The sequence below is a fragment of the Dromaius novaehollandiae genome, chromosome 9, assembly GCF_036370855.1.
Source record: "Dromaius novaehollandiae isolate bDroNov1 chromosome 9, bDroNov1.hap1, whole genome shotgun sequence".
Classification (NCBI taxonomy): Eukaryota; Metazoa; Chordata; class Aves; order Casuariiformes; family Dromaiidae; genus Dromaius; species Dromaius novaehollandiae.
Window position 1 is genome coordinate 21396182 of NC_088106.1, and position 23138 is coordinate 21419319.

General features: G+C 41.7%; 1 protein-coding gene across 10 annotated transcripts in view; it reads left to right on the forward strand.

Annotated features, from left to right (window-relative positions):
* The window catches only part of DOCK10 (dedicator of cytokinesis 10), a 168916-nt gene that overhangs the window by 101106 nt on the left and 44672 nt on the right, over positions 1–23138 (forward strand). For 9 of the 10 annotated variants that reach the window (XM_026109667.2, XM_064516907.1, XM_026109660.2 and 6 more), the window contains exons 14-25: positions 143–225; positions 7416–7538; positions 8777–8856; positions 11401–11588; positions 12233–12298; positions 13159–13251; positions 15134–15257; positions 15409–15530; positions 16160–16246; positions 16842–16934; positions 18873–18991; positions 21510–21579. In XM_026109667.2, coding sequence (XP_025965452.2) covers positions 143–225; positions 7416–7538; positions 8777–8856; positions 11401–11588; positions 12233–12298; positions 13159–13251; positions 15134–15257; positions 15409–15530; positions 16160–16246; positions 16842–16934; positions 18873–18991; positions 21510–21579 — 1248 coding nt within the window. The remainder of the gene's footprint in view (positions 1–142; positions 226–7415; positions 7539–8776; positions 8857–11400; positions 11589–12232; positions 12299–13158; positions 13252–15133; positions 15258–15408; positions 15531–16159; positions 16247–16841; positions 16935–18872; positions 18992–21509; positions 21580–23138) is intronic. The other variant, XM_064516903.1, reaches the window with a different exon arrangement.

A 23138-nucleotide genomic window follows, 5' to 3' on the forward strand; every position in this document is an offset into this window, starting at 1 on the left:
TGTTCTGTCAAGGGTAGTACAAGGCTAAATTATTTTAGAGATATTATAGCCTCTTCAGCAGAGGGGTGCTTGGATGTATTCTATGCTGCACTGCAGATATTTTTATGATGTTGATGAAACAACTCATATTCTTTTCTTGTAGTGTGCACAGAAAGTGTTAAAATCCAATAAACAGTTCTGCAGCAAGCTGGGGAAATACCGTATGCCATTTGCTTGGTCAGTGAGGTATGTATTAATTCTTTTTATAATTTGTAGCTGTATCTTATAGCTTATTCCACTCATGAAATTGTATCCTTTTACTCTTTTGCACTTTTTATGCTTGAAGCTAAGCAAAGTTTTCTGTGTGGTCCAGGCCCTAAGCATATTTCTAGCTTATAGATTCACTGCCCTATTTCTTTTACACAAATGAATGTTGGTTACTTTTTTATTGAATATTAGTATGCTGTAATCTTTTTTAAAGTATGTAGTGAAGTTGCCAGGGAGTAGCAAGGGTGACTGACGGCATATCAATTTGTGATGAGCTCCACCAGTGATTTGGTGCTAAAAATTGCCAAAGAGATTTCAAAATCCTAGTTCTCACAAGAATCTCCTGTGAGGATGATGATCTGGAACAGAGTTGTAATGGCCACCTAAAACATAGGTGCACAAGTCTGAAGCTCTGTTCTTGTAACGATGCCTGTCAGATTTTAAGAAAGTCAAATCAAGGATCTGGAGATCGTGCCTGCAAAAACAGTGCCTTGGTGGTGGTATTGAGGAGAATGGAGAGCTTTAGGTCCTCTTGTGCTTTTAGTGGTGGCTAGGTGATAGACAGTTATTTTCATCTTTGGTCAGCTGCGTTTTCTTGCAGATAAATTTAGTAGCAATAATTTATTTTTGTTCTTTCAATTTCTTCTCTCAGTTGGTTTCTTTGTGTTTCCTTTCCCAGAACTTGCTGTGTTCTCTCCTGTGCTGCTCTGTGGTCTCTCCCTCCAAACTTCATCCTGTGCCACTTGATTCCCTACTACCACCTCAACTTCCAAAACCAGATATAGCTTTCTTCTTCCTTTTGTTCCCCTCCCTTCAGCTTTTCATATAACTCCTTTCTCTGTCGTCGTCTTTGATGTTTCTTTCTCAGTTTTCTTTGCTTTCCTTAGCCTGCTGCTGCCCCATGGTGAAAGCCCTCTCCTGACGGAGACCCTCCTGCGTGCCCCTGTGACCACGCTCTGTTCTTTCTCCCGCGCGTGGGGTAGGGAAAAGCTCCCCATAACCGGGAAAGCTGCGCGTTGCCAGGTGAAAGCATTGCTCCTCTCCTATGGCCTCTGCCGCAGCAGGGCTCAGGCCTGGTGACGTGCTAACTGAGGCTCTAGCAGGGAAAGAGGAAAGAGCATGAGATCCACACTCCCGCCATGGCGTTGCCCGTGGCCGTGGAGGGTAGCTGCGTGCTGGCTGGTTGCCTCTGCTCTGGGGGAATGGAGCACCGGACAGGCCTGGTTCGCCACCTCACGTGCAGGTGAAAGCTTATGGTTCTTAAATGGCTAGGGTGCTTGGACAGCAGCGTGGTAAGGGAGAAAACACACGGTAAAGTACAGCCATTTGAAGAGTTCATTTATTTTTTTATTGCCATATGTTTTTGTCAATATCCAATAGGAACAGGAAAAGTAGGCGCGTGTTCAAGCGAAAGGTGGATAATGTGTTCTGTTTTATTGTATCTAGCTCAAGGATGCTCATTAATATTTACTGGCTCTGTGTAGCTGGAGGACTGTTCATCAAAATGATATTGGTGGGTGTCTCTTGGTTTGACAGAGCTACTTTTAGCATATAAATAATGGAGGGTTTGATGGTAATAGATGTGCAGGCGGGGCATCAAACTGAGTTGAGGCTTTTTACAAACTCTGCTGCCTGACTCTTGTCTGTGGCTATCCCGTTAGTGGGACGTGCTGGAACTTGGTCCTTGTTATAGCCCTCTTCAGGTGGCATGGCGACTTTGACCGCCAGGTCAGGGCCAGGTTCTGGGTAGTTACTCATGCATGTGGAGAAGGCTAAAACATTCTTCCACATCTTCAGCAAATCTTATCTCAGTGTTTCTTGCCATAAAAAACACAGAAAGGCATCCTTGCTTTGAAGGAAACGCCCTCCCCTTTCATAGGATTCTCCGTGTGGCAGCAGCGAGTTGCCCTCGGTGGGAGGGAGCAGGCAGAAGCGGAGTTCAAGGTGTGCGATCGCGGGCCCCTACACGTGTGCTGTGTCCCTGCCGTAGCTGTGCTGCTCGAGGGCGTCGTGTAGCAGTGTGCCTCAGCCCAGGGTTGTAGCTGCAGGTCTGCCCTTGCTCTACCAAAGTCACATGTAACAGACGTGAATTAAGTTTTATTTCTACCTCGTAAGGTGGTTGGTGCCTTACAAGCCTGTCAAGTTATACTTAGAAGTATAGTGCTTTTCAGAAGATTCCCCACCTCCTTTCAGTTCTGTTTTATGTTTCTGGTTTTATCTTTAAAATATCAGTTGGCTGCTCCTTGGTCATGCCAGGCATAGTATTACAACTGCATAAATTTATTTTCTAGTAGTGGAGCATGTAGATGTAGGCTAAGGAATAAAATCCTGCTTGGTTAAGGCTGATTAATACGCTCAACTCAACCTGCGTGTGAGTTTTTTGACTTCTGGTGTAACACAGGATATGCAGCTATATAGGCAGCGGCCTGTGTGCCGAAGGTCTATGGAAAGATCGCGCTACTGACTGGTGCCTGTTGACAGGGAACACAGCAGCCGCTGCTGCTGCCGCTGCTCCCGCACACGGCAGGATTTAGTGGGGTGACCGAACGGCCGTTTTCTTCTGGAGCTCCGTGCAGAACGCTTGACTCGAACAGGCTGGAAACTGGCTAAGAAGAGAAGGCAGGAGGAGAGCAGTAGAAACTCGTTTGAGAGGAACTTGCATGTTGCTTATTCAGTATGCGAGGTCCTGGGGTGCCTGAGTCTCAGCCTTCCCCCGTCTGCTTCTTTGAGAGTTTTTATCAGTGAAAAGCCTGGGCTCCAGTCCCATACTCTTCCACTTTCAGAAGCAGCCATGACTTGTTTCACTGGGTATTTTCTCTGAAATTAGACTCCCACCCCACGATGCAGTCCACAATCTTAGAAAATAAGATTGAAAAGTTCTCCAAATTGTATTGTATTTTTGCCTTTCCTAGAATCAAATCCTTTCTAAATGTGTTTGTCTAAACAATATGTCTGGCTGTGATTCTTCCCAATATAAATGGAAATACATGCTTGGGCTGTTAGCAAAGGCACAGCGAGTTCAGCGTTTCACAGGCTTGCTGTGCACGCGTTACACAGGTGGCTGACACGTGGGCAGGGGACATAGCTGGGTTTGTGGATGTCCCTCGGTTCCAAGAGGCAATATTTCCGCACGGACAAAGACCATCTGGGGAAATTGGGGTATTTGGTAGCTTTAGCCTGACCTCTTCCTGAAAACGTCCATAAATCCTAAATCAGTGCTTCACTACCCATACCATTAAAAAGCTTTTCTCCCATCTGTAGAAATACAGAAAATATGCTTGGGTGTATTTATCAGCTCCTCTTAAATTTTCTTCATTATTGATCACATTGTGGTGATGAGATAACATAGTTTAAAAAAATAAAAAAGGGGAAAGAAGAAAAAAGAAACCCACTGTCCAAATATACAACACACACAAATTTGTTGGTATCAGTGAAGTTGTATGAGGAATATGTTTAGTTCATTAGGTCAAATTCTGCAGTCATTTACATCTGTTTAAGTATTAGCGTTATGCAGGACTCTCATTGGTATAAGCCAAGTATACTTTGGCCCTATAAATTCTATTTCTAGTTTCCCAGCTTGAAAATAGGTGTTTCCACAGGAGGCTATCTCACTACAGGGGAAAAAATTGGTTTGGCTGTGATAAATGGTAAAAACCTGGGACTGGAAATGTGTTTTCCAGTTATTTAAATCTGGCAATAGCCACACTCCTGTTCTTCTGTGGAAAATTTCCCCCTTAAAGTAGTTGCAGATGGTCACAGTGTGATTTTTAGGTATACATTTAGTGAGCCAAAATCTGACTGTTGTATGTGTTGTGCCTGAGATTAAAACTTTAATTATCTTACGTGGCATCCAAGTTGTGAGCATCGTTCGGAAGGGCGACTCAGGGTTCCTCCCCAGTTTCTGCTGGAGTCGGTGTGCTTTGGGGCTCTGTGTGCTCTCACGGGTGTAATTGCAGCACGTGGTAGAGCTAGTGTGTCAAATCAATCTTCCGTTCTCATATTCCTGACAGAACTGCCAAGGTTTGCAAATATGTGCCTCATCTACATGTTGTAGACATGGGGAAACTTCACTCATGGAGATGAGCTTTTGCACGCTGCTTTTTCTCCTAACCTTCTCCACCTGCACAGACTTTGTATTTCAGAGCCTGGTATTTAAACCTGTTGACTGCTTACCCAGCTGCTGCTTAGGTTCTCAGCTGGTGTAAGTTGACATGGCTGAAGTTAGTGAAGCTGCACTGACTTTCAGTAGCTACAAATCTTTCACTGTCTCTCTTACCCTGAAGGTGAGCAATTTTTCCACAGGTGGTTAGCCAGCACTTTCAAAAGTGTCTGTTTCAGTGTTAAATTGTGAACGCTGTGTAGGTTTTCTGCACTTAAAGGTTTTGTGTAATTGTGGTACATCAGCTAACAATATCAGCCCGACAGAATCATGGGAACATTTTTTAAATATTGAGAAAATGTCTCATTTTCCTAGGGAAATCTAGGGGGGATCCTGCCCCCCCTCCCCCAAATAATTTCTTTAGAATCTCTTCAGGATTTTCTTGTTCTGGGAGATTTTTCTCATCAAAATCTCTCTGGTAAGTAAGTGGCAGGCAATAAGGAGTCATTACTATATTAGACAAATACTGGACATCTGGATTGTTGAAGGGTTTTATCATCTTTCTTTTTCTTTGACTAGCAGTCATCATTCTAAATGCCGTGAGTATATTTTCTGTAGGAAGGAGCACTGTTAGTTGATCTCTGCCCAGCAGCCTGGAGGGGCATGGTAAACCTTAGCAGTGCAGCTGCTTAACTGCAGATGTCACATGCATAACACTTGCTCCTCTAGCAGTGCTTCAGTTTTTGTGAGGCCTGAGAAGGGAGATACAAGTATGGTGTGACTAATGGAAAGCTATCTAATTCTTCTCTGAATGCGTAAAATATACCTATTTCTAGGAAGGGTAAGGTGGTTTTGAATGGACATCTAAATTGCTGTCATTTAATGGCAAGAGCTTTGTGTAAATGGAGTATGAAAACACTTGCATATTTTGTAGCGAGGATACTTGATTTTGTGCCTTTAATTCAAACTCTTTAGGCTGGGCCACATCGCTCAGCTGACGACCCGCAGTGCTAGGGAAGGGCACGCGGAGGCCAGGGAGCGCTGAGGCTGGGGAAGAGCAGCCGTAGGCGTGGGGAGACCGTAAAGCCCTCCTTGCCTGAAACTGGAGTGGCCTGAGGGGTGGCAGTGGCAAAACCGTGTACCCGAGCAGGGCCAGCAAAGCCCCCGGGGAAGCGCCCGGCCTCGGCTCGGTGCCCGGCACCACTCACCGGGGTGAGCTGCTCCCGGCCCCGGGCAGTCAGTGGGCACTCTCCAGCAGAGCCTGGCGGCCTCGGCAGTCCCTTGCAAAAGCCTGGGGGCACAACGTAAATCCCATACTGAATGTTTTAGTCCTCTCCATTAGTCTGGAGAAGATGGAAGCCATGCTGAGCCCGAGAAGAATCATAATATCACCAGCACTGTAATAATTTTTTTTCTTTTTCTTTGGACAGCTCTTTAATAGGATTTGGAAGTGAGTGGTGGCTGCCAGAAATGAGTCTTTCTCCCCAATAACTCAGGATTTTTGGCATTGTGTATGTTTAGTCCATGGTGTAGACTGTATTCCCTGCAACTTCTGGAGGCAAAAATCTAATAGAAGAGAGTTGGTTACTTTTCTACAGAGAAATGAGACAGTGGTGATTCTCTCAGTTAATTAAGTTAAGACATGGTGCATTTGTACTTATCCTAAGGATCCTCTTCCAAAGGTTTACTCCATTATTTTGCATCTGGCAACAATTTGTGCTGGCATTGATTTTTCTTTTTGCTGGCAGTGGGACAGAGAAGTAAATTAAGGAAGAAAGACTGTCCAAATGATTCACAGAACAGCACTTAGTGTCAAGAACATTTTACTTTTGTTAGGCAATGTTTTTGCATACAACAGTTGCATCCAGGGTTCGTTGATGTGGATAGCTGTTACGTTAGCCAGTCCAGCCAGCATGTGTGATCCTCGGGGCTAGGCAAGGGGCACGGCAATGTCTGAGTTAAACCCTGCAAGTGTCCATGAGCAGGAGCGCAAATGCCTGAGAATGTTTTCCGAGGTGAGCAACAGCCGATATTTATTGTCCTCAGTTACAAACGGATATCCTACCCCGCACCGCCACCCCTTTGGTTTTGTATTTTATAGCTGGTTCACCAAAAATTGAGTTGACGCTCTGCAAATGTGTTTTATGAACAAAAGTTAAGCCTGCGTGAATTTGTGCCATGCTTCTGGTGGACTTGGAACAGATTTAACGCACAGGAAAATTCAGTGAAGGTCTCTGTCAGCCTGGTCCTGCAGAAGCATACACATCTTTTACATGATGAGATCTAGAGGTCGGAAGTTGACATTGTGCTATAATTTCTGTATAATTCTATAACTGCTTAAAATTATTGTGATTTTCATTGGATGATAAGCTGTTGGACCAAACTACCTATTCATGTGGCGAATTCTTCAAAATGCTTCCCCTAAATAAGGAGTTGGTGTCTTTGAAGCGAGAAGTCCTGTGCCTGGCGTACGAGCACGTGGCAACGTCTCACGTGGTGCAGGAGATCCAGCTCTGAAACGGTGGTTCCCGGCCAGGGCAGCAAGCGGACGCGCAGGGCAGGGCACGTGCTCGTGCCGGCTCCGCTGGGAGCTGCGGTGAGGCAGGGAGCAGCCAGGGCAAAGGAGCGAGTGGGAAGCTGCTTCATGCAGCACTGGGCACTTCCAGCTCCTCCGAGGGAAGCTTAGCTACAGAAAAGAGGAGGAAAAATGGGCAGATGCTGAGCTAGCCATTGACGATCTGTGCTAGCATTAAAAATCAGGAACTTCAAACTGCAATGGTTACGCTGTGGCCAGAGTAAGTGGGAACTTTTGTGTAGTGTAAGGGTAAACAGCGTCCTGAGTCTTTGCACGACTGCGACTGCACCTGCAGGTGAATGGAAACTGTCTGTGCTCCTGCGGATGTGCAGCTGAGGAGAGCTTTCTTGCTTGAAAGCTCTGCAGGGAGCTCTTTAATTTTGAGTAAGAATTTGTATTGTATCATATCCTTGTTAAAAGCTCATATGACAATTTAAAAAGTTTAAATACATATGGGTGAGTGTTTATAACCATGTTGTTTTTCTGTCTTTATAGACCAGTGTTTAAAGATAATCAGGGGAATGTTGACAGGGACTCACGATTCTCACCTTTATTCAGGCAAGAAAGTAATAAGATTTCAATGGAAGATTTGATCAAACTAATAGCAGAATACAGAAGGTAAGAAACAGTTTTGAAATTGTTTTGAGAAGGACCTGTGATTATAAAACTGTACAGAATATTTTTCACAGCTTTTCTTTTTTTCTTCATTTAATGCAGCGTGCCAAAGTAACCATATTAAATTAGTGTTTTTCACATTAGCCTATTATCTGCCAAAGACTGCTTCAGGTTGAGCTTTCCAGGAAAACTGAAATGTCATTTGGCACATAAGTAAGTGTTGTTATAGCCTGAAGATAATGATGTATTAAATTAGCTTCCATCAGGGGAGATGCAGGTGAAGTAACCAAAAAGCATAATTTAAAGGGGGGGAAAAAAGGAGGGGAGGGATGAAAATACATTCTTGAATGGTTTCCCCCCTCTGTACTCTTGTTTGTTTGAGTTTCCATGACAAACTGCAGAGTGGACATTGGAAGAAAACAACTTTTCTAAATGTTTTACAGTATGTAAATTAGTGAATAGTTAGTTGGCTGGATAGTCTTTCACACAGGTGTAAATCAGGTTTAGTTCTAAAGCAGAGACATTGTTTATACCACATAAGTGACATGAGAATTAAACCCAGAATTTCTTCCTGTCTCCTCTATAAGCACCTAGTAATGAATTAATCTAATGAGCTTTTCCTATTCCATTTGTATGAGATCAGATCATAAAGATCAAATGTCCACTACAGAGATTGGATCAGGCCCTTAATCTCTTGTCCTGTCTTGCTGTTACGGGAGTCTAAACTTAACTGACGCTCCCCGTGCTCGACGAGGAGTTGCTGATGCTGTGTTTGCTTGTCTGAAGCATCTCCTAGTTTAGCGTCCCTGTGCTGGCACTTCTCAAGTTGCTTGGGCACAAGGAATATATGTCTTGGTGCCTGTTCAGCATGGCCCTTGCAGAAGCCATGATGCTGTAAGCTCTCACAGAATCCCTTGGTAAAGGACGTTTTGTTTCAGGCTGCAAAAAGGAAAAGTAGGTAAGTCCATTCTGTTAAGGTTCATTGTTAGTTCATCCCTTTCTCCCTCTTCTACAAGATACCCTATGACATTGCTTCCAATTCCTGCAGGAATGCAGCCAAAAAACATTTATTTCCTGCCATTGCACGTGATTTGAATCTGACTGCCAATGGGTGTATATTAAATGTTAAATATAGGTTTATTTCTGAAGTCAGGGTCTGTTTTCCATTTTAGATGAATTCATGTGTTGTCTTACCTCCCTTGTTCCAATTTCCGAAAACGCTTTCGTTTCTGTCTTTGCAGAGCAGAGAAGATTAGCAAAATACAGACCATACCTGGCTGTCTGGAGATTGCGGTTGATTGTGTGCCCTTGGAACATCCAAGTATGATTCCACCTTATAATTAGCGAGGACGTTGTCGTAGACTTTTCCACTTGAATTGTTGCCTTGGGACAGTAGTCATTGCATAGTAAACTGTATGCAGTTGTTTGGGAAGTTGTTTGTGTGTCTCCCCCCCACCCCCCCAAACCATTTTTATTAAGCCAGTTTTCATTTATTCGTGTACCTGGCCAAATACACCCACGTGAGTGATGTACCACTCCATACAGACCACACGTGCTGTCTCCATGTGAGATGAAAATCTAGGGACTTTTCTGCTCTGCAAGGGATTAGACCAAAGAGCTAAATGACAGAGCCTCTATAGCTTGCTGTTAAGAGCCCGTCTCTGTAAGTGGGGGCTGTGATGCTCGTGTCCTCTGCGAATTAGCACACAGGAGTCATGACTGCCAGCATGAATGAGTGCAGCAACTGCTAATACGGATCCTTCTAACTGGATCCTTCTCTCTCTCCCTCCCTCCCTCCCCCCCCCCCCCCCCCGCTTTCTTCCTCTTTCAAGGACCACATTTCTGTGTCCCAGTGTTGTAAAAAGCTCAGGACTGTTTGAATTTCTCTGAAGTCTGTTAGAATTCAGAGCACTTGATTATTTGCAGTAGGGGATCCCTGGAGAAATAAAAGATATCCATCAGGGCCTTTGCTTGTTAAGACTGTGTATTGTGTAAGGGGGCAAAAGCTGTTGTGCTTGGGACTTTTCCACAGGAAAAAAAGGAATTAAATTAACAGTTACTTTTATTTTGATGTCGGTACAATCATAGGCACGTTTGTCTGGCTCAAGCACACTTATCTGCTCAAGCAGAGCAGCTGGTCAGTGTCAGGATGGAGTTAGATTCTGTTGGGATGTAGATAAAGTGTATTCCGTGTAGAAATAATGTGTCGTGTATATGTTAAAATGAGTGCTTATCGGTTTTGAGACATTTTTACATAGTATTAGATAAAAATAGTTTCACTAACATTTCAAAAGCCATTTGTATTTTCAGTATTAAAAGAAACTGGTAGCTTATAGAAGGCAAAATGGGCCAAACAGGATTGAGCTCATCTTGTTACCTGGCTTAGTATTCACTGTGATAGTATGAAGGTTTAGTTTTAAATATACATCGTAGCGAGGTGCCCAGTTCCTGTGGAAAGTCAATCAAAGTTCGTTCAGTCTAAATTGTAACAGCTTAAACAGTCCTTTGGTATCAGGAAAATTTGCCTTACTCTAAGGCTGTAAAATCATTACAAAACTGTAACAGAAAACTTACTTGCTATAAAATTCATTGACATCTCTGTGAAAAGTGACTTCAGTCAGCTTCGAGTGAAGCCCTTGTAACAGCAATAATTGTTCTTACAACATCTCCTTCCCACTGGAAATGTTAATCATGCTTAGCTAGTGCTAAAATGCTTTATTGCCAAAAAAAAAAAGCCAATGGAAAGGAAGTTGGCCACGGATCTCGTCAAGAAGTTGCCAGTGCGATTGTGCTCCTGAGAACTGACGCTACTCCACATTAGCATCAATTTGCATTAGACAACAGAAGTAGATCTTTGTTTTAATAAGGCTTTATTTACTGTAGCTACACTAAGAGCTGGAGCCAGCGATCTATCAGGAGATGTTGTCTGAGTGTGTTTAACATGATACAAAACTTCTGCCTTTTCTGCTGCGTAAGCGGAAAAAGCTTTAGCATGGGGAAGGGGAAAACAGCTTTATGAAGCTTCTGCCTGTGCCATGTGGTCCCCGACTGTCCTTTGCACTGAGCAGTTGTGGTCCTGAAGGCAGGGAAGAGGATGGCAGCTACTATTACTGGTGTGTCCCTGCTACTTCAGAACAAAATACGTATTAAAACCCAGACCCGAGACTCGGGTCATGCGGAGCGAGGTCCTGGGGAATAGCTTGTGGCCTCGCAGTCAGGGGCAGCTCGCCTGGGAGCAAGCTGTTCAAATTGCTTTTCCTAGAAAAAGCTCAGGACAGCCCTGAGTCCGTGTCCCAAACCCTCTCAGCTGCCTTTGTGCAGCCAGTCTTGGAGGCTTCCGTGCCGAGATTAAATGCCTCGCTGGTTTAGTGGCGCAGATAAGCGTATTGGTTGTGATCTGTACCAGTGGCTCTGCTGTCTGGGAGACAGTGTGCTTTTTTTCATCACTTGTTCTTGAACTGATTTCAGGTATCCCAGTTGCATCATATACTTAATATAGATCTGAGCTACTTGTTTTTCGTTTCATTTACTGTATTATTAGATAGTAGAGAAACTTAAATGAGGTGCTAGGCTGTAAAGTCAGTCAGAAAGAGTATCACTTCAGCTGCACTGAAAGTGTCAGTGTATCAGTGGTGCTGTTAAACCACATCTCAAATACTGTATGTGTCAAAGGGATCTTGTCAGCACTGTGTTGTTTAACTTAAGTGAAATAAACCATTTGAGGATGATATATTGCAGTTCTGGATTTACATGGATGCAAGTGAAGGCATGGTTTGACCCTTTGCATGTCAGTATTACTTATTCTTAGTAGTATGACTGTAAAAACAAACATAACACGATGATTTTCTTTTCTCTTCTTTTGAAGACTGTGTAACTTCGTCTTTTATTCCAATCAAGCCATTTAATGACACAAAGGAGCATCAACCTACAGTGGAAGTAGAGGAGTTTGTACAGGAATCAACAAAATACTCTCGACCTTACAGAGTATACAAGAACCAAATATACATCTATCCAAAACATCTCAAGTATGATAGCCAAAAATACTTTAATAAGGTACAGTATGTGACCGATTCAGGCTGACATTGAGTAGGTGTTTATTCTATGAGCACTCACTGACATCAATGACTACTCATCAGAAAGGACGGGAAAATGGTGATGTGAGTCCCTGACCTGGCTTTTGATCTTTTTCAATTTTTTGCAATCATAAAACTTAGGTACAACTGTAATGAAATAAACTTAGGGATTAAGAAAGCCTTTAAGTTGTATCAGTGATTCAAAGAGACATAATATGTTAATAGCTTTTTTGCACTTTTCAAAAGGGCTATATTTAATGAAGTAATATATGCAGATTAAATAAATCTAGAGAATATTTGTATTTCTTAAATGAACCTTGAATACTACTTTCATTTTCATGCTGATTGAAAATGAATTAAGGACAAGACACAGGTAAATGCTGGTCACTTTATAATTTGCTTCTACACAGTTTATTTGAGGGCTAGTTTGCATTTTGTGAGTTTACCTTTGAAACATTATTTCTGATAAAAATTTTTGTGACTTGAAGGTATTTTAAGTTTTGATCCACTACCTGTGTGTTCTCCTAGATTTTGAAAAGAATTTATTTCACTCCTTATAGTTTGCCTGTGTTCTTACAGGTATTCAGTGTCTGGTCTAAATTACAACACATTTCTGTTTTTCAGGCACGGAATATAACAGTGTGCATTGAATTTAAAAGCTCTGATGAAGAAGGAGCAAAGCCACTGAAGGTGAGCCATGACTGAAGTCTATTTGGAGAGCAGTGTTTCTAGGGGCATCACATAAAACCCAGCAGCTGAGACTGTACCAACTTGGAAAGTTTAGAGAGTAAATGTCGTCATGCATTCCTCTGAATTTGCACTATGGTTTACTTGCCTTTTGTTCACACATCCCTCCAGCCCTGAATGCCGTTGGGCAGTGCTGGCTTTCCAACTGGTGGAGGGGAAGGAAGGAGAAAGTTAGGAAACAAGATTTTCCAGTGCAACTTGCTTAAGCTAAAATTCACCTTTAGCCAAAAATTCCTATAGAGGTTAGGTTTCTAAGCCTACTACCTGATTAAAAAGGGATGCAAAATTAGAACTTTAGTCTTAATTCTTAACTTTGCTGTTGACCAAGGGCTGTTGCACAGTGTTGTTGTACTGTGGTTTCCCCGTCAATGAATGACGTTAACATTGCTCAGTAATCAAGGACCCCTGGACTGTACTGTGCCAGCAGCAGAATTGTTAATTGTCGTAGCTTTGGTAACGTTGAGAGGTCAGTAAAGGTACTGTGCTGGATAAAAATGAAAGAGTTTTTGTAATGCCTTTTGCAGAAAAGTGTGAAATTGATAACAGCAAGGAAGTAGTCTAAGGACTACTATGTTGCTTAGTAAAATACGAGATAAATTCCATGGAATCAATAGACTTTGCTGGAAATGTGTATAAAAGAGATCTCAGGTGTGAACACTTAAAAATGCTTCTTTTCTTATTTGATCAAAGTATTTATCAGTCTTTCATGATATTGAATTCAGTATACATGTATAGTAGATGTATCAAAACTAGTGTCATCAGCAGAATTTGACAATGTAATTAAAGCATGTTACTTTTATCAGTGTATTTATGGGAAGCCAGGTGGACCATTATTTACAACAGCAGCCTACACAGCTGTGCTACATCATTCCCAGAATCCGGATTTCTATGATGAGGTCAGTCTGTTTTTTCACTGATTAAATGTCTGTTAGTCCCATATGTTTGCCATAACACACAAATATATGTAAAGAAAGTGTGTGTTACAATTGCTTGTGTATCTGGATGGAACTATGTTATGTTGATTTACATACAGTCTCACCTTTTTTCCTTAAATCAACTCGGTGAGTCTTTCCTTTTATACAGTGTTCTGAATACAGGTAAGATGCTATAAAATTAATTAGGAACAGTCTAGCTGTCTAAAATGCATGTCTGGATTAATGCAAGAGTCCAGCTGTATCTCTGAACTTAAGGGAAACAGTAAACATTATGATGAAGGGTGGAGCTGTATGTCAGAACAAATCCCTCTCTGAGATACAAGATCTGCTTTGGGGCATTTTTTTGTTGGTCCAGTGGCCTGAGCAGAACATACAATGGTGTGTAGTGGCTGCTGCTCGTAGCTTAGCTGTTGCTTTGGGGGATGCAGCTCCAGAGTAGGGTTCATACATTGGTCTTTGCCAAGTGTTAGTCGCACTTCATCTCACCAGGCGTTTTTGCACTTCACCAACACAAAGTATGATATCTCAGGCTTTCTGCAGGTGAACTTACTTTCACTTTTCAGTGACTAACATCCCAAACATGCTAATGTGCTGTTGGCTGTGTTCGAGGTTTTCCACCACTGCTTTATGGGTGGTGATAATGCTGGCAAACAATGCTAGTAGTTAGCCAGTGTTTTCCAAACTTTTGGCATGATTTTGGAAGACCTTTCTCTTTCACTTAAAATTTGCTCTGATAAAGTTGCATGAGCAAGACCAACGGATGAAATACAACTACATGCAAAGTATCCATTTAAGATTCATGTTTAAGAATTGAGGTGGAACTTAAAGCATTACATTTTCAGGGGTCTTGAACCCCCTGCTCATTTCAATTAGTGATTTGGACATCACCACATCTGAAAATGTGCATGTGCAGATTACTTCCAACTTGAATGAAGAACTGGATTCAGGTCTCACCAGCTGATCTGGATGGAAGAGGTGTGCACCTGTCCTAAATGTGCACAGTACTAATAAGAAAAACAGCAAGTGCAGTCTTGGAAAGAATGTAATACATCATCAAAAAGGTTTTCTCAATCTTCATGTCTGAATGCCCATTAAATATCTCTGCTTGTAGTGCTAGATTTTCACCCACAAGGTGATTTAACATGGGAATCATTTACCAATGATTTCTAAACCTTACTTTAATTATAGGACTAGCTTGGATAAGTGTTTACATCTCCAAGGGGTTTTTATGGTAACACGTTTTGATTACTTTGTATTTTTATTCTGATAGGTTAACAATACCTCAACTCAACTCTGTAGGGATTAGTGGATGACATGATACACATTTTCCTGGATGGGATTTTTGGGATTTAAGGCTGACCTGGAATCTTAAATAAAAGCTGATTTTCATGTCAGCCTTAATTTCTGTTTCGTTTTTGCCATGAAATGAAAATGAAACATAGCAGAGATTTGGTTTTGGTTTTGAAAGTCTTGAAAATATGAGAATGGTGACAGCTAGTTACAGCTGCTGGTGCTTACTTCAAAGTAGGGTCTTTCACTCTGCAGTTCTGTGCCCTTTCATTTTATGCTCTGTCATCATAAATGCAAATATTCATCTGTAAGACAGAAAGGGGAAAAAAAACCTGTTTGAGTAGAAGTAATAGCTGATCATCCTAAGCAATTTCCTTAAGAGAACATCTGTTACCCAGGTAGCAATCATGCAGACAAGCAATTGCCAGCAAAGGCAGGCTGTAGCTAGATCTCTGTGTGAAAAGAGATGTCACTCATTTAGGCCATCTCTGATGCCTGGTTTAATTGATATTTTTTTTTAAACTAAAGTGAGGTGTAACATTTTACATTTCAGGTGAAAATTGAACTTCCCACTCAACTCCATAAGAAACACCACATTCTGTTTTCATTTTATCATGTCACCTGTGACATAAATGCAAAAGCTAATGCCAAAAAGAAAGAGGCTCTGGAGACACCAGGTACCTGTAGTAGAATTACTTTCAATTCTAAATGTAAATGGATGTACGTTCAAATAAGGATTTTGGAATTTCTGGCTGGATGTTATTGTCTTCCTTTGAGCTTGAGGAGCCTGTTTTTCAAAGCGTCATACTGACTTGTTCTTGTACGCAGTGGGATACGCGTGGCTTCCTTTGCTGAAAGATGCCCAGTTAGCTTCCCAAGAGCATAATGTGCCAGTAGCAAGCAGCCTGCCTCCCAGTTACTTAAGCCTGCAAGAACCTACAAGTGGAAAGGTATTAATTCATACTTCTCTATTATTCAAGTTGCATAGAGCATTTGTTTCCACATGGTTTGTCTGAGGTCGGGTGTGCATTTTCACTTATCTGGAAGTATAAATGATAAATAGGGTGCCTGTTTTAGACTGTGTGCGCATCATTGAGCTAGTGGATGTAATGGTCTGTGAACCATACATGGCTGATTCAGGGGTGTATATGTGAAAAGCGTATTTTACAACTGTGTATTCTTTAATATTATGACCTAATTTCTCCAAAACTTGGAGAAGTGGTCAAAAAGAACTTCCTTCACAAATTCAGGCTGCATTACATTCATTTCCTGGTTGACATGGTCACCAGCCTCTGTGGAGTGAGATTGTATTTTCCCACTGATATTGTCCAGTTTGGGTTATTTCTGCCTCCTTGTGTTTGTTTTACTTTGTCATGAGGACATAGATCTGGGCCCTTGCATGGTAACGTTGATGAGCTTGTGCTGAAACGCTGGTTTGTACTGCACCAGTTCTCTAGGTATATGTGAAAGCGCGATAGCCAGCACAGTTCAGGTGTGCGCATGTGCAAAGCTATGCAATAAAAAGTGGTGCAGACTTGAATAAGGAAGAAGTAAATGGAATTTTTTTGTCTTCTAATAGCAGATCGGCAGTGATGTAAAATGGGTAGATAGTGGGAAACCACTTTTCAAGGTGTCCACATTTGTTGTATCGACAGTAAATACTCAGGTAAGCTGAATTTCCTCTTAGCCCCATTACCTACTTACCAGCCAAAAGTGTCAAGGAATTGCTAAATAATGTTTTATAAATGTAAATAATGTCGCAAATCTTGTATGAGTCTATTTGCCTAACATTTAAAGGTTATTTGAATGTAAGAGGGCAAGAAGACAATGATAGAGAACATCCTTTAAGGAAAAAGATAAATAATTTAAGAGGATAATAACAGAAAAATTGTGGAGTATCAGTTTAAACATCGAGAAAATAAATTGTGAGCACCACAAACAAAGCCTGGGCATTGAAGGCCCCTAGACTGTGAGGAGAAAAAGCTCATTGCTCAGAACACTAGAAAAGGACTGGACAAAGCACCTAGAAATATGTTGTAAGAAGCAAGCTGCTCTGGCTGATTGGTTGGGCTAAATAAGCTGATCTGTCTTTCCACACCGTATTTCTAAGGCTAGAAGTACCAAGTGTGTTCTCTGGTATCACATAGTTGCTGTACCACACAGTTACTTTGGTATCACAAGTTGTTGTAACCAATTTATGGAATTGAATTCTAATCCTTTCTATAATATGCATTCATGTGAATATTTGTTTATCATTTTAGGATCCATACCTAAATAACTTTTTCCATCAGTGCCAAGAAAGGGAAAAGGATTTCTCCCAGCCTCCTACCTCAACCTTTATCAATTCTTGTAAGGTAAAGTAGCCTGCAGTAGAGAACTGTGCTGTAAAATTGTAGTTAGGGCTGTCGTTGCAAGTGATCCATTCTGCACAATTCTAAACAAGGCCCAGATTTACCAGGAGGCAACGAGTTTGTGACAACTCCCTTCAGACTGGCTTGGTGTGACGGATATGTTATTGGTCGCAGAGCTGTCTCCCATACCCTCTCTCACTTAAAGCATGGCTGCATTCTCAACTTTGATAAGCTACCCTATGCCAAATCTCAAATCCCTTTAAAGGATGATGTGATGTTGCTCTGGGAATGTCCAGAAAAGGAACTGTGGCCTGTAGAGCTGCAGTATTCCTGTTGTCCTCTCTTGCCTCAGATATATTGCAGCTTACTTCATACTTGCCTCTTCACGTTTTCACTCTAAAAACCTGGATGTCACTCAAAGGGCTGTTTAGGCTATTCTGCATGTCAAGGATCAAAGGTCCTGGTTGCCTGTCAAGTTCTGAGGTCAGAAATATACCCTTTCTGCAGAGATGAAATGAATGAGCAAGAACTGCATTAAATGCAGCTGTATTCAGCAGAGGTCAGAAGCCAGGAGAAAGGGGCATAGCAGTAGCGAACAGATTAGAAAAGCAGCAAGAAAACACAGTGCCAAGATGCTTGACCTATTCTTGAATGGCTGAATTGAGAGTTAGCGCTTTGCAGTCTGCTTACTGAACTTTAACAGGAAGAGAAGCGAGATGACTGGAGGTAGCTGTGACATTTATTATATCACAGTAGTAGCCCTGACACATAATACACATGATTTGTATTTTTCTTTGTAGCAGTCTGTGAAGTCTAATAACTGCTTTAGGTTTGGATATTACCATCATGTAGGTGTTTTGCCTTTTCCTTTGTTACGTTTTTCTATTTCAGCATACCTCATCTTATAAAGCTGCTTGAAAAAATAATTCTGCCTTCATGTTTCAATAAATCATTACATTTTCTGGGCCTTTTTCTAAAGGTGGTGACTGATTTTATTGATAGATGCAGGTAGACCTGAAAGGGATTGCTTTGTTTTTAAATAATGTCAGTTAGTGCTAGCTGATTTAAAGAAATGATTAATGGATATTTTCAAAAGTCAATGCATCAGGGTTATATTTAGATGTTATAGCTCTATCAAATAAAGTCACTAACTGTGAGTTTTCGGAAAGCGATAGAGCATATGGGACAAAGTTTAGGAATCCATGAAAGCTATATCTAAGCCAGTTATTTAAACTGTTAAAATTTCACTGTTTTTTATTTGCTATTTTTAGTTTACCTTTTTAAAAATTCAGTATTTTTAATAAGACGTAGAGATAATGGTTATGGGACGAGGGATCAGCTGTGCAATATAACCGAAGAATAAGAAGTTTTCACCGAAGTATTTTGGCTTTTATTTATAAAGCACTAATAATCTTTGAAAAAACTCTGGAATGGTTTGGAAATAACTGAAAAATAAAACTGGGAGGGAGGAATTAAAAAGATTATTTTTTAATTAAGATCTTAATGCTCTCCTTGATCAGAGAAGATGGTGTAATGGCAGTCCAGTCAGGTTAGACTGTAATGCTACTTTCTATCAGTGTGCTTTTGGCATAAATATTTTATCCACAACAAGTTCACTTCATCAGCTCTCTGCATAGAAAGAAAGATTTTTTGTTTGTTTGTTTAAATGTTAGGAAATGAATGTCTCTCTTTAATCCCAGGTAGGACAAAATGTTGGAATTCTGAGATCTGGACAATGCAATGCATACAGTCGTGTGGATGGTTGTGTTTAAAACAAGCTCCATGGGGAATTGGTCCTCCAGCATGTTGCCCTGTTTTCCTACTGCTACAGCTGCAGCAGCTACAGTGCATCTTACCTTCTGATGAAGCAGAGAATCAGCTTTTATTGCTTGGTGGTTTGTGTAGGAAATATTTCATTTTTCTTCCCTATGTCCATTACAGAATTTGCTGAGGATCGAGAAGATCCATGTAATCATGAATTTTCTTCCTGTAGTCCTGAATCAGCTCTTCTGGGTTTTGGTGCAAAACAGTGATGATGAAGTTACAACAGCTGTGACCAGGTATCTGAATATTTTCTATATGAGGAACAGAATTCATCTCGAGCACAAATGTGTTAGTCCACCTAGAGCTGCTTTTATTAATGCTGACTATGCATTTAGGTTTTAGTAGAGGAATTCAGCTTCCTAAGAATGCTTGCCTCCTAGCCTAACACAAATCTCTGCAAATAATTCAGATGACGTAGAAGAGCATGATATCACATGGTCGACTGGTATCAACCAGGAAACTATTGACCATGCTGGTAATCACAGCTAAAGAAAAGGACTCCTTCTGCAGGAGCTAAGTGGTTCCTGATGAAGCTGAATATCAATTTTGGTTTTGTTTGGGTTTGAAGATGTGGAGTTCCTCATAAAAAGAGCTCAGCATCTTGCAAGGTCTAGTGCAGAGTTAAACAATCAGGTCATACTCTTCTGGGGCATTTTCTAATTAGAGTATTTGAGCAATAACTGAAAAGCAATGGAAGCGTTATCCAAAGAGGCGGAGTGATTTGGTGAGTCTCACCCCTCACATAATGAAACTGTCTTTATTAATGCTGTTAATCAGGGCAGCAGAAAAAAAGTACTGGAGAGATTATTATTATCCTCTACAGGAGAGCAGAAAGTTGCACTGCATTTTTCCTTGGCCGCAGTGGTTTTGGTTGTACATCTGCCAGTAGCTGAATGTTGGGACTGTAGCTAGAAGGAAAAAATAACAACTCTCAGCTCTCAGCAACCCTATTAGACTCACCTGCTTTCAGTGTTTTCTTGCTTTCCTCAGATCGTTCTTCAGAATTAATTCCCGAAAAAGGATTAATTAGGAAAACTTAAAGGAGCGAGGAGGCTGAATTCCTCATCTTAGCCTTGGGAAGCTAGAGTTTCAGTACTTTATCAAAGGATCTTGGCACCTTGCAGGGCAAAGCCCAGTTTTACCACACCTAGACACTGGGGTTAGAAGAACCTTAGCCCTGTCATCCTGCTTGTGACCAGATGTGTTTCATAGCTGCGTATTGTTTTCGGAGGAGGAGAGGCAATCAGAGCTTTGCTTGGGACCCCGTTATGCCCAGCAAATTAAGTGGCATTACGACCAGGCAGAGAGAATGCAGGACAGTCCCAGGCTAGAATTTAAGTATCAGTTAACTGACTGGAGAAGAGATACTATAGAAAATGCTATTTAAAAAATAAGTTTAATGATTAGATTGAAAAAAGAAAGGATGCCATTTCTTTCATGCTCTAAATTTTGACTGTACACCCATCTGGCAAAAAATGGACTCTTAGTGCTTTCCTTGTCTGTGTGGTAGCTTTTGTGCTAGCTTTGTTGATGTCAACAGCAATACGCGCATCTTCTGTGTGCGCCATTCATTGATGTGTCCTATATATGCACACATTGTATTTTGTTCTGAATAGCTTGAACCAGCTTGTGTTGAATGTATTAAAAGCAACAACAGCAGAATGAGAGCACAGAATTGTTTGTATGCTGGGGGGAAAAAACATTATCTTTTTTTTTAATTCTCTCATGGTTATTTACTTGTCTTAGTGCCCAGTCATGCCATCATCTCTCTCTCTTATCTTTGCCAGAACTTGTATCAATTTCAAATCGGAGCAAAAGCTGAAGGGTCAGAATGGAAATAACTGATTTTGTCAAGGCTTTTGTGTTTTGCTAAAAGTCTTAGTTCTCTTAGCAACAAGAAATGAAATATGTGAAAAATACCGACTTTAAGAATTACAAAGCTTTCGAATCCAACAATAAGAATTAGTAGAAAGCACTCAAATCACCAAGCTAGTAGAAATGACTACCTGTATGCAGACCACACTGGCAGTATTTCTGTTGGTGTATTACATGTTAGTGATCTATTTTAGTTGTGCTATTATTAACAAGTGCCCTTGAATTTGAGGTCTAGCTCAGCAATTTTTGGCACTTAAGAGCCACTGAACTGTGCCAGCCCCACGGGGTCTGTCCTCACTGCCCTGCGCAGCACCGAGGCGGGTGCCTTGCGCACCTTGTGCTCCTGGGCTGTGCGCAAACAGGTCGTGTGGGAGAGAGGCGAGCTTGGGATCGAGCCGAGGCGTGTGTTTATGTTCGATTAACACTGTAGATATCAGAGATTTACAGAATTACCAAGATCTGAGAGAACCTGGCAAGCAGCATTCCCAGAGAACAGAGATCTTGCTTCCTGTTTTATTAACATACTCTAATTTTCCTTCTATTTAATCATTCAGGGTTTATATAAGATTAGTTGACAGATGTATTCTGTTGTAATGACATCAATGTCAGTACAGGTATAATGATTAAACTGGTGTGTTTTGGCAGTTTTAAAGCAGACGAAGGCGTACGTAGCGCCATGACCCATGCAAGTGAAGCGCCCCAGGAGTGACTGTGTTGCCCAGGGGGTTGGTTTCTGCACACGGTATTCATCATTTGGATCATATCCTTCACGGGCTGTTTTAAATCAGATTATGCTAATGCAACAACGTGATGCGTCAGATGGGCTTTCTCTGTTGTATGACACAAAACAGCTCAAACTTTTCTTTTTTTCTCTTCCAGGGTTCTCACTAATATTGTCGCGAAGTGCCATGAAGAACAATTAGACAACTGCATCAATTCTTACGTGACGGTATGATTAGTCAGTTGCTTTTATACTGTTACTGTTTTACGTGTTTTTTGTCTGTTTTCTTAGTTGTATTAGCTTGTAGCTTTCTCTACATTTGCATTGTAGTTTCCTGTGGCTTTTAGGCTGGGTGACTCAGTGGTAAGGAAACGAACAGGAGGCTTGCAAGAGGCTGGGTGAATTTCCCCACTCTGCCACGAGCTTCTTGTGCCACCTCGGGTGGGTTAGGGTGCCTCTTCGGGCTCCAGGCACATGCTATACAGCAGGGACGTCTGTGGCGTGTCCTTCTCCTCCCGTCTCAGCTGCAGCCTGGCTCACATCCTTCCTCCACGTAGGAGAGAGGGCTGCTCGCCTTCTGTCTGCGCGGTGCAGCTTGCTCTCAAACAACACCGAGGTGTGCAAGCGCGGGCGGGAGCTGCAGGGCCCTCCCGCAGGGCCCGGCGCTGCGGTGCCCAGCTCCCTCTAGTCAGGAGACAGCACGGCTTGCCTCTCAGAAGCAGGACTGAGAGCAAATGCACTGCGCAGAGCTGCTCGGAAGGTAGGCTTAGCAGCAGTCTCTGTAAAATGGGGTGAAACTGAGAATTTTCCAACTTGCGGGGCTTTGCGGGAGGATAAATATGTGAGAGAACACAGAACTTCAACAGATACCTGTGAGCGGTGAATTTAATGCAGTTTGACGATTTGCAGCATTCCTCTTGACTGTGATGAGATTTATCACTTTAAAATATCTGGCCAACTGTATTATATAAGTACAGGGTTACCCTTGTAGTTAACACAGGTCTGTAAGTGGTAATTTTTATGAAAGAAGTGCTTCTGGGTGCTCTTCAAGGTTGCAAAATTGCTGCATGTTTTTAGGAAGCTGCATTTTCAACCAAGCTTTCTTTTGGTTTCTGAAGTCATAATTGTAGTTTCAAGTTCCTGTGTCTGCATGTGCACTATAGTGCAAGAGTCGCTTTCTCGTCTGTTGGGTCCAAAATTTTTGTAGCTGTGCCCAGTTTGCTCAGCTTTTTCCACTGCAGTTCTTATTTTTGAAGAGGATATGTGTTTTCAGTAGAATATAGGTGGGTATATTCTGTTTGGAGTTTGGTTGCAGGGAAGTTGTAGTATTAAAAAGCCAAATGAGTGACCTCTCTAAAGGTGATCTCCTTGTTACCTGTATTAACTGAATATCCACTAAATTAGCATGAATAATGCTATCGACCAGCAAGCACCTAATCCATAGTATATTAGGGTAACAGAGAGCTGAGAGTTTTATAAAGAAGCATGTTTTTAGCAGAAGGATAGTTTAACCACCGATACTGTGGTACTGACAGAAGGATTAATCAACAAGTGAACCTTACTTAAGAGTGTTATTTTTCTTGCTTTTTTGGAGGGAGAGGAGGGGAGGAGGTGGTGAGGCTGGCAACTTGGTTCCAGCATTACTAGATGAATCAGCAGTGAGTAAGTTATATCTCTGAGTGTTGTAGTTTATTACCTTACTTGTTTATTTCAAATGGCAGCAGAGAGGAGAACTGCAGGTTGTTGGAAGAGCTAAGGGCAATGCTGCTGTCGCTTTGCCTCTTGGC